The sequence below is a fragment of the Aspergillus lentulus genome (assembly GCF_001445615.1).
Source record: "Aspergillus lentulus DNA, contig: Alt16, strain: IFM 54703, whole genome shotgun sequence".
Lineage (NCBI taxonomy): Eukaryota > Fungi > Ascomycota > Eurotiomycetes > Eurotiales > Aspergillaceae > Aspergillus > Aspergillus lentulus.
The window spans coordinates 3,411,995-3,426,078 of NW_028322113.1; the positions used below are offsets into that span (position 1 = coordinate 3,411,995).

The 14,084-nt window shown below is 50.2% G+C and overlaps 5 protein-coding genes across 5 annotated transcripts; 4 read left to right on the forward strand and 1 right to left on the reverse strand.

The window, feature by feature from the left end:
• Positions 1-14: 14 nt before the first annotated feature.
• Positions 15-1,951, forward strand: ALT_8572 (KRI1 family protein; the record flags this gene model as incomplete). The annotated part of the gene is made up of 2 exons (XM_033557126.2): positions 15-189; positions 252-1,951. The coding sequence occupies 2 exons, from the start codon at positions 15-17 to the stop codon at positions 1,949-1,951; spliced, it is 1,875 nt and encodes a 624-aa protein (XP_033413017.2).
• A 1,885-nt stretch (positions 1,952-3,836) lies between these two features.
• ALT_8573 (putative mitochondrial ADP,ATP carrier protein (Ant)) lies at positions 3,837-5,366 on the forward strand (the record flags this gene model as incomplete). Its single annotated transcript, XM_033557127.2, has 5 exons — positions 3,837-3,887; positions 4,090-4,111; positions 4,215-4,291; positions 4,497-4,742; positions 4,803-5,366. The coding sequence occupies 5 exons, from the start codon at positions 3,837-3,839 to the stop codon at positions 5,364-5,366; spliced, it is 960 nt and encodes a 319-aa protein (XP_033413018.1).
• A 440-nt stretch (positions 5,367-5,806) lies between these two features.
• ALT_8574 (uncharacterized protein) lies at positions 5,807-6,649 on the forward strand (the record flags this gene model as incomplete). Its single annotated transcript, XM_033557128.2, has 1 exon — positions 5,807-6,649. The coding sequence occupies one exon, from the start codon at positions 5,807-5,809 to the stop codon at positions 6,647-6,649; it is 843 nt and encodes a 280-aa protein (XP_033413019.2).
• A 1,004-nt stretch (positions 6,650-7,653) lies between these two features.
• Positions 7,654-8,775, reverse strand: ALT_8575 (uncharacterized protein; the record flags this gene model as incomplete). The annotated part of the gene is made up of 1 exon (XM_033557129.2): positions 7,654-8,775. One exon carries the CDS (start codon positions 8,773-8,775, stop codon positions 7,654-7,656), a length of 1,122 nt encoding a protein of 373 aa, XP_033413020.2.
• Positions 8,776-11,910: 3,135 nt separating this feature from the next.
• ALT_8576 (CAIB/BAIF family enzyme) lies at positions 11,911-13,789 on the forward strand (the record flags this gene model as incomplete). The annotated part of the gene is made up of 4 exons (XM_033557130.2): positions 11,911-12,283; positions 12,337-12,635; positions 12,691-13,191; positions 13,244-13,789. 4 exons carry the CDS (start codon positions 11,911-11,913, stop codon positions 13,787-13,789), a joined length of 1,719 nt encoding a protein of 572 aa, XP_033413021.2.
• Between the last annotated feature and the right edge of the window lie 295 nt (positions 13,790-14,084).

Below are 14,084 nucleotides of genomic sequence, written 5' to 3' on the forward strand. Positions count from 1 at the left end.
TGAATTGGGCGAAGATGGAGCCTCCAGCGAAGAAACCACGCAAGCTTCTTGACGATGACAGCTCCAGCGATTCGGGAGACGAATCTGGCGGAGTTCCCATCACCGCTCAGTCGGAGCCTGCATTCAAGATCAACGAAGAATATGCCCGTCGTTTTGAACACAACAAGAAACGGGAAGAGTTGCAGAAATGTAAGTCTCCATTTCCTGAAATTAATATCTCATTGGTAACACAAGTCTGATATTTGTTACAGTGGAATCGAAATTAGGAAAGACTTCAGCGCTCGGGAAACGCCATGATCGTGACGAAGATGACTCCGACGGTTCGGAAGAGTCGTCGTCAGACGAAGAAGAAGACGAAGATGGGGAGTTGGTAACGCCGGCTGTTGATGCAGAAATTATGGCGACACTAAACGCAATTCGATCAAAAGATCCTCGTGTCTACGACAAGGACGCCAAATTTTACACAGCCCTCGAAGAAGAAGAAGAAGAAAACGCAAACACTGGAAATACAGAGAAAAAGCAAAAGCCCATGACGCTTCGAGACTACCATCGGCAAAATCTTCTTAGCGGTGCCAATCTGGAAGAGGACGACACCTCCGATGCTCCGAAGACCTACGCTCAGGAACAAGAGGAGTTGAAGAATGCTATTGTTAAAGAGATGCACGCCACTGCTGATCAAAATGACGAGGATAAGGACGAGGATAAGGACGAGGATGGGGAATTCCTGATCCGGAAATCGAAATCCACTACCAAGTCAGCCTCGGAACCCAAGGAGGAAATTAAGCTGGACGTTGAGAATGCGGACAAGGACCCGGAGACCTTCCTTTCAAACTTTTTGTCTTCCAAGGCATGGATTCCAGCTGGTAGATCCGAGCTGCAGCCTTTCGAGTCTGAGGATGAGGAGGAGTTGGAGCGGGCAGAAGCCTTTGAGGAGGCATACAACTTCCGCTTTGAAGACCCTAGCAAGCTGAACGCGACCCTGTTGACCCACGCTCGTGATAAGACCAACCAACAGTCTGTCCGAAGAGAGGAAAAGAGCGCCAGAAAAAAGCAGCGTGAGGCTGAGCGCATGCAAAAGGAGGAAGCGAAGAAGCAGCGGGAAGCTGAGAAAAACCGTCTTCGCAAATTGAAGATGGAAGAACTTCAGGAGAAGGTCAAAAAGATCAAGGAAGTCGCTGGTTTCCGCGCATCTAAATTCACCGATGAGGACTGGGCACGCTTTCTGGACGAGGCTTGGGACGATGACAAGTGGGAAAAGGAAATGCAGAAACGGTTTGGCGAGGACTACTACGCCGAGGAAGACGCCGCTGGTAGTGATGGCGAGGGCAAGGGCAAGAAGACACGTCCAAAGAAGCCTACATGGGATGATGATATTGATATCAAAGATCTGGTCCCTGATTTTGATGAGGAGGAACCCAAGCCGGCATTGGAGGATTCTGATGTCGAGATGGAGGATGATGCTGATGACACGAACAAGAAGAGCAAAGCTCAAGAGAGGCGGGATCAGAAGCGGGAAGCCCGCAAGGACCGCCTCCGCATCGAGGAGGCAATCGATCGCAACCTAGACCTCGACATTTCTCTTCTACCTGGCGCCACCAAGAAGAACACGACTCGCTTCCGCTACCGCGAGACCTCGCCTCAAAGCTTCGGGTTGACCGCGCGGGACATTCTTATGGCTGATGATGCACAGCTGAATCAGTTTGCGGGTCTGAAGAAGCTCGCTTCCTTCCGTGACCCGGAGAAGAAACGCAAGGACCAGAAGAAACTCGGCAAGAAGGCTCGTCTGAGGCAATGGCGCAAGGAGACCTTTGGCAATGAAGAGGGCCCTGTCTTCAGCTTCGGCGGTGAAAAGCCTGTGGGTAATGCGGAGCAAGCAGATGATGGAGACAAAGTGGATATTCGGGAAGGGGAGCCCAGGAGGAAGAAGAGAAAGAGGTCCAAGAAGCATTGATGTGTGGCTTTTGTTGGAGCTGATGTTTGTCTTATAAATACCACATACAGTTGCCGGAAATGGCTTGTTTATAATGAGAACATATCGCGAGGCTCAGAGGCTTCTCTCGTTTCCCTTCGATCTTTCAGGCCTCATCCTGTATCAACAGTAGTTACAACGGCTGCATCTTCAACTAGCCTGGATGATTCGGGCCTTGCTACATATCGGTGTTACGGGCTTTTGAGTATTGGAGTCTCGAGTTGAGGCAAACCCGATACTACATTTGAATCGTAGATATTAGACTCTGCGGCTCTTCATACAATCTGGTTTGGCCGGCACTGTACGAGGGAAACTCAAGAAGATATCATCACTTATCAGAGGACTTGCCACAGGAGAAAATCGAAGTCCCATATGGAGTATATGGAGTAGAAATCGATCATAGTAGAATGTTCTCAGTCCGATATATGGTAAAAGATCGCCCCCCATGTTGTGTGGGTCTTCCCACTCTTTTCCAAGAGCAACTAGGAAACAGCCAAAGGTAGCTTGAAAAAGGTGAGGCGCAAACGCCCGAGAAACCGAAGCTACTGGGAAGGTATTTCGAAAATAATTCACAAAGTGACATTTATATTTCCAACAGGGAGCTTCCGCTTGATGTTACCTATCCATCTACTGAGCGATGGTTATACAATCCCTATTGATATCAATCCTCGTCGGGAAATGCTAGACTAGTCAAGCAGCTTTGACCTCCCGAAACAGAGTGGATGCTACCGAACCGGTCATATACGGTTACAGATACACCGACTGTCCTGTCGAAAATTCAGGTATGCGAGAAACAGTGCAGTTTCTTCAGCCGAATTGGATCGATCTCATTGCTAAGAATTGTATTTACGCATGGCATTCTAACAATGATTCTTGAGAGAATTCGCTAAGCTCAATTGCAGGGCACGCAATTGACATGCTTGAAGAGAACTATCCACTCTAGGAAACATGTCATAGACAAATAGTGCTCCGTATGTCCTGGAACATCCGCGGCACTGAGGGCCGAAAAGTAGCGACGCATATGACCGGCTTGGTAGACAGTGGATTATGGGGTGTCTACCATCCAAAGAGGATTTACTGGGGTATCCGGACTTTGAAGTCACTTGTATCTTCTATCAGCATTTACGGAATCTACAGGGAGTACTGACGGGTGGCTAACAAGGAAAATTCTGCCATCGGAGACTCGGGACAAGACCAAGAATAGAAATCCTTGAGGCTAAGGTAGGAGATACATTCCCCGTGAAGAGACTGACTGTGGGCGACTAGGCGGAGGCTCTCCGGGTTACGGTTGGCTTAATGACGGGGAAACTGTGAAGAATTAAGGTACAAGGGAGACATCTATAGATCAACCAAGAGCATTAGTCCTCCTATTACTTATGGTTTACTAGTCAAGCCTGTCCCAAGAAGAGCATTTTTATGAGAATCTTTGTAGAATAATCATCAAGCCCAAGTGACAGTGTGTTATGCATTTTGTGTTATCATTACAATGCTTCTGGTCGATCGGGAATTATCGGCTCTCGTTGCCTGGGCCATCGTTAGCGCCCGGTTCCGAATTTTCTTTTTTTCTCTTTCGCTGGCCGTTTGTCCGCTGGCAAAAGGAAAAAATATTGCTGCGAAATTTTTTTCCCTTTTACGCTTTGAGGCCAGCAAACCAGAATTTTCCCAGAGCGTCCTAGCGGCTCCACTCGCTTCCACCCGCTTACAAGAGCCCTTCGCTCGCTATTTTTCTTTCCTCCCTTCCCCTTCCCGTTCCCCTTCCTCTTTTTTCTCCTCCCATCTTCTTTGAAGTGTCCTGTTCTTTCTTGACACTCAACCCCATCTCCTCTCTTCGTCTCTTTCTCAGTTTTCGTCCTTTACAGCCGTCAACATGGCCAAGGGTGACGTTAACCAGGCCGAGAAGTCCGTCTTCGGCATGCCCGTAAGTTGTTATTCCAGTCCTGTTTTGGGCAACAACCGGTCGCATCGGATCGAGGTCTCGAAATGATGGCAATGATGGGGAATCGAGTTCCATGAGATGGAAGATCATTGCAATCATCTCGAGGGACTCAATTTGATGATTTCGACGCGGTTTTGCCCTGGAAGCCTTGGAAAACGGCTCGCTGACAGAATTTTCACCGCAGGGATTCGTCGTCGACTTCCTCAGTATGTGCCATCCAAATCAGTCCCGATGATTGTTCAATCTTCGCAGTCATCAACTTGCGACAACGGGATCAGTCTGTCGAGCTTTTACTGACTCTTTTTGCAGTGGGTGGTGTTTCCGCTGCCGTCTCCAAGACTGCTGCTGCCCCCATCGAGCGTATCAAGCTCCTTGTCCAGAACCAGGTTGGTTAACCATCTTCGCTTCCTACCCGACAGTTAGAATGGCTGTCGCTCTGCAAGAAAACAATCGGACAGAGCGAAGTTTTGCGATGACCTATGATGTTTCGTCGCCAAGTTTGGGACAATCGGGTGGTCGCAAAACGTGCCATTCTACGAATCTGGCCGACAATCTACTCAACTGGAATGCGACTAACGCCATTCACTACAGGATGAGATGATCCGTGCTGGCCGTCTCGACCGCAAGTACAACGGTATCGTCGACTGCTTCCGTCGTACCGCCCAGGCTGAGGGTGTTATGTCCCTGTGGCGTGGTAACACTGCCAACGTCATCCGTTACTTCCCTACCCAGGCTCTGAACTTCGCTTTCCGTGACACCTACAAGTCGATGTTCGCCTACAAGAAGGAGCGTGATGGATACGCCAAGTGGATGATGGGTAACCTTGCCTCCGGTGGTGTACGTATACCCTCAGCATGTCTCCTGCAGAGATGACTTCAAAACTAACAAACTATTCAGGCTGCTGGTGCCACTTCCCTCCTCTTCGTCTACTCTCTCGACTACGCTCGTACCCGTCTTGCCAACGACGCCAAGTCCGCCAAGGGTGGTGGTGAGCGCCAGTTCAACGGTCTCGTTGATGTCTACCGCAAGACCCTCGCTTCCGACGGTATTGCCGGTCTCTACCGTGGTTTCGGTCCCTCCGTTCTTGGTATTGTTGTCTACCGTGGTCTGTACTTCGGCATGTACGACTCCATCAAGCCTGTTGTCCTGGTTGGTTCTCTTGAGGGTAGCTTCCTTGCTTCCTTCCTGCTCGGCTGGACTGTCACCACTGGTGCTGGTATTGCTTCTTACCCTCTTGACACTATCCGTCGTCGTATGATGATGACCTCCGGTGAGGCCGTCAAGTACAAGTCCTCCATGGATGCTGCTCGCCAGATCGTCGCCAGGGAGGGTGTCAAGTCTCTCTTCAAGGGTGCTGGTGCTAACATCCTCCGTGGTGTTGCCGGTGCTGGTGTCCTGTCCATCTACGACCAGGTTCAGCTCATCCTCTTCGGCAAGAAGTTCAAGGGTGGCTCTGGCTAAACGATTGATTAACTTCGAATCGTTTCCATCGATGCGGCTTCATAGGGGAAGGGGTTGGTCAGTTTCAGGCGTAACTGCCTAAAACTGGACGCTACTGTGGATGGTTATAGAAAATATGCTCCAAGAAGGGTATCGGGTTTCTTGAGCATAAAGCAGTGTGATATTTCCTCGTGTACCCGTTGTACTTTACTGCCTGCAAGCTTTTTCTTTTTTTTCTCTCAATGTGTACTTCTTTCCGGTACGAAAACTGGTTTCTGTTTGTTTGGGGTTGCTTCCTTGACGTTGCCTCTGTAGGTGAAAATTTTCCTCGTAAACACCACGTGTCGTCAGTCACGTGATGTGGATCCCATGACGTCGATCAGTACTGCTATCCCTTAAGACAGGAGAGCGCGTCTACCGCTGAGGTTGCTCGGCTGTATGATTAAAATACCCATCTCAACATGACTACAACCGCGCTTTCTGACGCGACGGCCTCGTCCACATCATCAGCGAAGCAGGACGAACCAGCTCCATCGGAACCTGCATCTGTGTCGGCCACCGCAACAGCACCTCCATACTCTCCGATCTACGCAACTGCCCAGGCTCAACCAGGAAGCATCACAACCATGCCTGCGCCGACTGCACCAACAACGTCTGGCAGTGACGGGTCTCCTCTACCCACACCGACCGAAACGATAGCCACCCCTGCCACGAGAACGGACACCTCGCCTCCTCCCCCACAGCCTGGTGCTCATCCTGATCCTGGAATACCAGCGCCGACGGCTCCTCCAGCTCTGGCTGCATCTTCAGCTCCGGTTCCAGCTCCAGCTCCAGCTCCAGTCCCTGGTTCTGGTCCTGCTCCTGCTCCTGCTCTTCAGGCTCAACCACAACCTCAACCTGCCCCTACCGCTGCAGCCACAGGCGCAACTACAACTACAACTACAGCACCAGCGAACCCCATGCCTAGCTACGGCTACGGCTACAACCCTACAGCCGGCGGGTACAGCTCCGGATTCACACCCGCATCCCAGAATCAAGAATTCCATCCACGAGCACACCCACACCAGCAGGCACACCCAAACTCAACGTCGACCCCCTATGCCGCACTCTACCATCCTCCTACCACCTCGTCACAACTCCCCATCTACCAGAACCAGGGCCATGGCGCCGACGAGTTTGACTCCGCCCAAGAAGACGGTGGGTTTCTGGCGAACGCTAAGTCGTGGATAGCGAGTGCGGGGACGAAGCTGGCCGAGGTGGAGGCTGAGGTGTGGAGGAGGATTAATGATGCCCATGATAAGTAGATGTGCTGCTGTGTATCTTCGTATTCATTCTTAAATATTGATCTGTGATGTGTTGGTTGTTCCTATCTCTGTATCTGGTTTATGGCAGTATCGTCAATCTGGGATGGCTCATGGGGTGATTGGGTTCGTCGGATACGTTTGTCTGGGCTTGGTTGCGTTTATTCGTTATCCCTGAAATGTACTGGAATCTTCTGGTTGGGTTGGTATGGGATGCTAGACGGTTCTCGATAGTTGTATATGCGATTGTATCTTTTGGGTTGGATGATGTGAGGTCTTGGGTTCACATCAGATCAAGCATTTGTATAAGCCAGTCTTCAGTTGTTTCGGGTCCTATTGACGGTTCAGTGGACAAGCAAAGCAGGATATATTTCGACGGAAGGATACGGTGGACTACAGAGGACTACGGTAGACTATGATCGCATAATTGGGATATATCATGTCAAAGGCAATGCTTCTTGTTTTTGTTTCTTGTATGTATATGTAGTGTTATATACTGCTGAAACCTGTCCGAGAGTAGTTCACCAGGAACATGCAGACATGTAAAGTCATCAAACTGAATATACAGCTGACCAAAGAGATTAAGTTCCCGATCTTGCGCCAGGCACATGCATAAATAAATGAGATGGGAGCAGTATGGCATAAATAGACTGCAAAACCCAGATGTATAAAATGCAAAAGTGAAAGCTGAGTAGTGTGCACTCAAGCTTGGTATTAAAAGGGAGTAACACCCATAAAACCCCATACCCAGAAACTCCGGGGACCCGACCATGTGAATTCCAGATCCCAATGCAATTAAAGACCATTCGATCGAGCCAGCCAGACCGCGAGTGCCGTGTTGAACATTTGGCAACCTGGTTTTCCTTGTCATAATAAATCGTAAAGAGTCGGGAGGATCGGGGATGATCGTCCCGCCTCCGAAACAATAGAAAGTCAAAATCAAGTCGTCAAAAGATGTACCCGAGTATAACCATCCGTACCGACGCCGTTTTTCCTGTTGCTGAAGTTCACATAGATCCAAGTCTTAACAACGCTTCCACCGCGGCGCGTTCTTCCTTGTTGCCAACCATGCCGTCAGGCACGGAAAAGCCAAGCTGTTGGATGGGAATATGTCGCGGCGCGGATTTCGCCAACGAGGACGGAGCGGGTCCCCCGCCTCGTAATAAAGGTGCGTTGCCATTTATGAACCCTCCTTCTCCGTTCAGCGAACGTGCGCGGAGCGCTGCGGCTCCTATCTGTGCCCAGTCCTCCTCGTCGGTGACATCCTCCTCACCCCAGTCTTCATCTGGGATTTCTTCATCGGGAGCCTCCGAAGACGAGCAGTATTCATGGTCGTCTCCGTCGAGAGACATCTTGTCTGCTTCGTGTTCCAGCATGCTGAGATCCCCATGTCCATATTCTCGCTCTGTATACGAGAACACGGCTGAATCACCAGTCATGCTGCTTCCATAGGTATATGCGGATTCTCGCCTGGTCGGAATCTCCATACCCCGCTGAGCAAACGAGTTCGAGAAACTGGCGGGTGGCGACGCGGTTGGATGCGAGGGGTTGCGCAAGGGTTCGCCACGGCGTCGCGCATCCCAGCGGCCCCAACCCACTTTCTCGAAGATGACATCGCCGTTTAAACCCCCTCCCTCATTCCCCCGGCCTTCCAAGGCTGCCACAACGAGTCTGCGCGCCTTAGCAGGCGGGATTCTGGAGAACCCAGGCACCGAAGTGGTCAGGTATGCCATGACATGACGGATAGCCAGAGGACCTTGGTTGAGCATGACCTCGGGCAGGTGATACCTGGCCAGCATGCTGGGGGTGATTTCTCCCACGTTATCCAGGACATGCGCGGACTGATGATGGTCACTTGCAGCGTCGCCCAGGTCGATATCTGAATCCACATGGGGCGAGGTGGCAAGCGGAGGAGATCCTGGACGGCGAAGATCTTGTTTCTTGAAAGCCTGCGGAGGAAGAGTCGGGGAGATGGAGTTGGGAGGCGTGGGCAACATCGCAGGATGTCCTGGACGGACAGAGTCACGTCGTCCGGAAGAAAAGCCGAAACGGGGCTTGGGGATATCAACAGAGGCCGTCTTGCCAGCAAGGGCCATGGCGATGCTGGATGAAGCTGTTTGAGGAGCCATAATGGTCAAGAGAAGTAATGGACTGAAGAGAAAATGATATGGTACTTCAGTGGTGGCTAAACCTATCATCACATGAGTCAGAAGACCGTCCACCAACCATAAGACGCCGCAAGGGGGAACAGAACAATGGGACGGCGATGACTAAACAGGTAACTCGCAAATAGATGAACAAAGAATTTCAGGCACGAAAGAATAGGCAAGTGATCAAAAAAAAGGGCACAGATACGGATATGATCACTCACGTAGTACTTTGGAAGAAGAGATGGCAGTTCAAGCAGGAGATGCAGGCACAGTATGTGAGCTGAGTGAGATGCGAATACGACGCGCGGATGTTGGATAGATCAAGGCACGCGACCGTTCAGACAAAGAAGACTCAACAAGCGCGATGCTAGCAGTATGATAGTGTTCCTGGATGACTTGCTCTTGGATGGTAGAAAGAAGAGAGATATGAGGAGGAGGGGGAGGAAGGAGGGGGGAAAAAGTAAGTATGAGGATAGGATAGGATATAATAATAGTTGCGATAATAATAATATCAGCAGGCGCTGTGAAGCGTGCCCGTAGTCCCGTCAGCCGGCGTTGAGTCCGCGGGGGCCAGGGTATCGCGTATTTGCTGTATTAGGATTACAGCAAGTTGATGATCATGAGAAATGACGATCGCAGTCTAGGCTGGAATGTATAAGTACCTGGTTATTGAGGAGTTGAAGTGAGGGATTATTACTGTTGTTTAAATCCTGTGAAGTACTTGGACTTAGTCTACATACTTCGGATGTCCCATCAGGGTACCATAGTTACTGCCCCGTACAGTCTCCATAATCGACAGTCCAGACGGAGTACTGCTCCATACAGATCCATACGGATGAGAATAGGTCCATGCCAACGAGACCGGCGCGTGGCCCTGGTAATTGGCCAGCAGCCCAGAGCTTCCCGGAGTAGGTCTCCTCCCCAAGTCTGAACAGCGCCGGGATGATCCGGAGCCACTGTGGACACTGTATTACTTACAGTGTACATCTATCTAGATAACCTTAGGTACCTCTCTGACTGTACCTACTCGGTGGCTTACCTTGACAGATCTGAAAAGAAAACTGCGTCATAGCACTACAAAGTAGAAATCTATTAAGACAATGAGATATGATCAGTTTTCTGACATCCCACCCAATTGAATTATAATCAGATCGTACAACAGTATCGGAGTATCATGTACTATTCTGTACCTCTCTACAGGGTAACTAAGGTAGATGTACTCCGTATCTCACCGAAAACTCACCGGTAATGACTCTCGTCCAGTACTACGTAGACAACCAGGTCTCAAGGCTCAAGACACCCCTCAAGGATCGACAATTATGAATTTCCAACCGGTTGCAGCGTTACCGGCGTGTGTTTTCTTCTTGGGGGGTCAAGGCAACAGGGTGCAACCCTATCACAACATTTGGTACATAGCAAGACGGGGCGGGCGATAAGCGTCCATGATTAGGGCACGTGGGATCCTCACCACAGCACATGCATGTCTATTACTCCCATGACTGGCTGCGCTTATCCACCCCCCTCAGGATCAATTCAGAATGAATGTCTTGATCATTGGTGGTCAATCATTCCCGCCTCAATGTTAAGAGTTTGATTCTTCAGTATCTGGGCGGGGGAAGTTACAACTTCAGTAAATCTATGAAACCACCACATCACCAGGCCCCGCAAACAGGCGATACTTGAGGTGTGAGTACTCGCCAGATACCTGACTCCATATGAATTAGACCGAGCTACTACTAAGGTAGTCTCTGTCAGTACGTCACACCTGGTCTATAAGCAGGTAGGTAATACTGGGTTCTGGACAGCCAAGCATTGAACCTTTGGCATCATATATGTAATTCAATAATGTTCCTGAGCAAATTGTCTATCTATTTGATTCTGATGCCTTCTATCCATGAATTCACTCAATTGCATCTAGATCCTCACTAATATAGACAGTAATATAGAGAGGTACCAGTTGCCGAGAATCCGGAGCCCAGCCCAGACAGTGGGGGTTACAGTCAACGCACTGTCCTGTTCAAGCCCTTATTTACTCGGCTAGAAAATCCCTCGACATGCTATTTCAGTGGAGACTTCTGTGCCCTTCAGTTTCTTCTGCGGATTGTCAGGTGGAACTAGCCCTATTATTTACGAAGCATAGCTGCGTGGTAAAGCTGCCATTGACTTACTGAACCTCGAGAACGTGAGATACGTGGTGCGTGTGGGGGAATTTCCCCCTAATAGTTGTCCCCCCAACTGCCATTGGTACTCCGTACAGCAATCTGATTCTCTCAATCTGTATATATTCATATCTTTCACTGTTTGAATCTCATCTCCAAACAGACTGAGAGTACCTCGGCTCGCTTAGTTGGAAATCTCAGAGTATATTCCTCTTATACTTGGCAGATCATCTACGGAATGACGCAACATCAGATCTTATGCTCTACTCAGTGGGGACAGCGGAAGAAGATTCCCCTGCGAGATACTTGACAATAATATTTGTGAATACAGAACCGTTGACTTGCGTGTCCGATATGATGCTGCCGCCTGCGATCCGCTGCGCTCTTTCAAGCTAACTCTCACCCCCCGAAAGAGACGGAGCAAGAGATCAAAGTGACTGGAGCGCATCGGCCTCAAGATTGGGCACGTGACTAAACCACATGACCGTAGATAAGGACTTATCCCACCTCTCTTCCGATCTTATCGGGCTCAACTGACATCCGATCAAAATAATCACAACCCGCAATACCTTCGGATCTCAACCTCCCCTGTGCGGGGTCGACATTTGGCAAGAAAATGCTCAATGTTCATTCGCTCTTAACTTGACATCTCCTAATTATGATTTGCAGTGCTCGCTTGCAGTGCCGAATGATTCTCTGCATGCATCCACCCGACGGGCGGTAGCTCCGAATCGAATCGGACATGGCCATGTGCTTTCCCGCATCACCTTCTCCATTCAATGATCTGCTAAAATAAATTCTCTGGACGATCTACTTTTAAGTCATTATTATCTTTCAAACGTACTTTGAATTGTAAAGCATCACCTACTTGGATGAGCATAAAACCATATCCGACAACCAGAATCCGCACTCAACCCGCAGGATTGCTGTCTAAACACAGAGACCGAGAGTCAACATGACGGACGCAGAAACAGACAACTCGTACTCGCCTGTGCAGGAAGCGCGTCGAATCTTCTCATACCTCTGCGACCAAGCCGAACGACTCAGTTTGCCCCCCCAGATCGCGGAGAAGAAGGATGCCGTGTCATTCTCATCTTCCCATAACGAGATCTACTACCCGATCCCGTTCAAAGAAACAGAGACATTGGCCGCATTGAAAGGCGTCGAAGGTGTTGTCGCTAGCGCAATTGCTGACTTGCGATTCGGTGAACAGAAGCGCAACGTGAAGATCAACCTGGAGAAGGCGACGGCTTTCGGATGCCAGGCATACATGGCCAAACTTGATGGACTTTCTAAACTGGATCCAGCTGTCAAGTCGAGATTGAAGGGTAGGTTGAGTTGAGCTTGAAGATACCGTTTCTCTGGAAACTGATTTGCTCAGACACCGACCTGCTTGCGGCCCAGTCGAATGGGTACCGTCGGATGTCCGCCAACCTTTACAAAACCAAGAACGAGGGCGAATTCTTTCATATCCATGGCTCCCTCGAGGCTACGACGACGCTCAACATGATTGGATTGGAGGGTCACCGTCCCGATCTCACAGACTACGAAGAGATCATCAAGGCCATTGAGAGCCACGTGCAAAAGTACAGCGCTGCCGAGCTAGAAGAGATGAACAAAGAGAGGAGACAAGCTGGGGTCACGGCGTTCAAATACGAGGATTTCATCAATACTCCCCATGTTCGCACAGCCAATCTTTCCGTTGCAGCTGGACCATAAGCTGATTGCTTCATAGGGACGGCTTAATGTGCAGGAACCTCCATGGAAGGTCAAGCGACTTACTGGTGACCTGCCTCCGACACCCTTCCCCGCTAGTCGCAGTGGAAGCAAAAAGATCCTAGAGGGCGTCAAGGTGCTGGAACTCTGCCGTATCATCGCAGGGCCAACCATTACACGAATTCTGACCGAGTACGGCGCAGATGTCTTGAAGATTACTAGCCCTAATCTTTCGGATGTCCCCTTTTTCCAGGTTGATGGTAACATGGGCAAGCATGCCGCGGATCTAGATCTGAAAACTACAGAAGGACGTCGTCAGTTCGAGGAACTTTTGGCTGATGTAGATGTGCTTGTCGATGGCTATCGCCCAGGTGCGCTCGAGAAATTGGGATACGGTCCAAACGCTCTCGCCTCGCTGGCGGAGAAGCGCGGCAAGGGCATTGTATACGTCAATGAGAACTGCTTTGGCTACGAGGGAGAATGGGCCAGCCGCCCTGGTTGGCAGCAAATTGCCGATTGCGTAAGTTCTCACTCCAAATACGGCAAACCTGGGCAAAACTGACTCTTATCAGGTAACTGGTATCGCATGGGCTCAGGGGCAATTCATGGGCCTCTCCACTCCAGTGGTACCTCCGTTCCCAATCTCTGATTACGGCACGGGCTGCATGGGCGCCATTGCTGCCCTCACAGGTCTCTACCACCGTGCGAAAACCGGCGGATCCTACCACGGAATGGCCTCTCTGATGCATTATGACCTCTTGCTCTTTGCCGTGGGCAAATATGCGGATGCTGTGCAGGAGAAGATGCGAGCTGCTCAACCGCCGGAATTTTTCAAGCTTCGGCACTGCGACAGTGTGGATCGTATCTCCTCGACTGTCCTAAAGATCATGCAGGCGCGGTTTCCGCATCTCTACGTAGCCCCCGACGTGGCTGGACAGGAGGCGCTCACGGAGAAATGGTTCTCCAAGGCGTACAATGCCGACATCGAGGTGGTCAGACCTATTGCAGAGATTGACGGGGTGGACAACAGCTTCTCGCGCGCCAGTCGACCGAACGGCTCCGATCGACCTAGATGGGAGGACTTCCAGCTGCCCGAGGAGGACTACAAGAAGGCTTAAGGAAGCAATTGTACATCTGTATCAATCAAATCGCACTCTAGACTAGCATCTTCCTACTGAATTAACTGCCTTCATACTCTGGTCTGATTGATCGGCCATGTCTTGAGTCCGCAATCCAGCCCGCATCTCCGATACACCCATATCGGAACGTCGGATACGGACAGTGAGCATCGGCCCGAACCTGCCATATACCGCAATTGACATCACAGCGTAGATTAGAATCAAACACTGTAGATAAATCGTTCAGATAATCACTCTCACAAACCAAATAGACAACCCAGTTCAAATCATCACA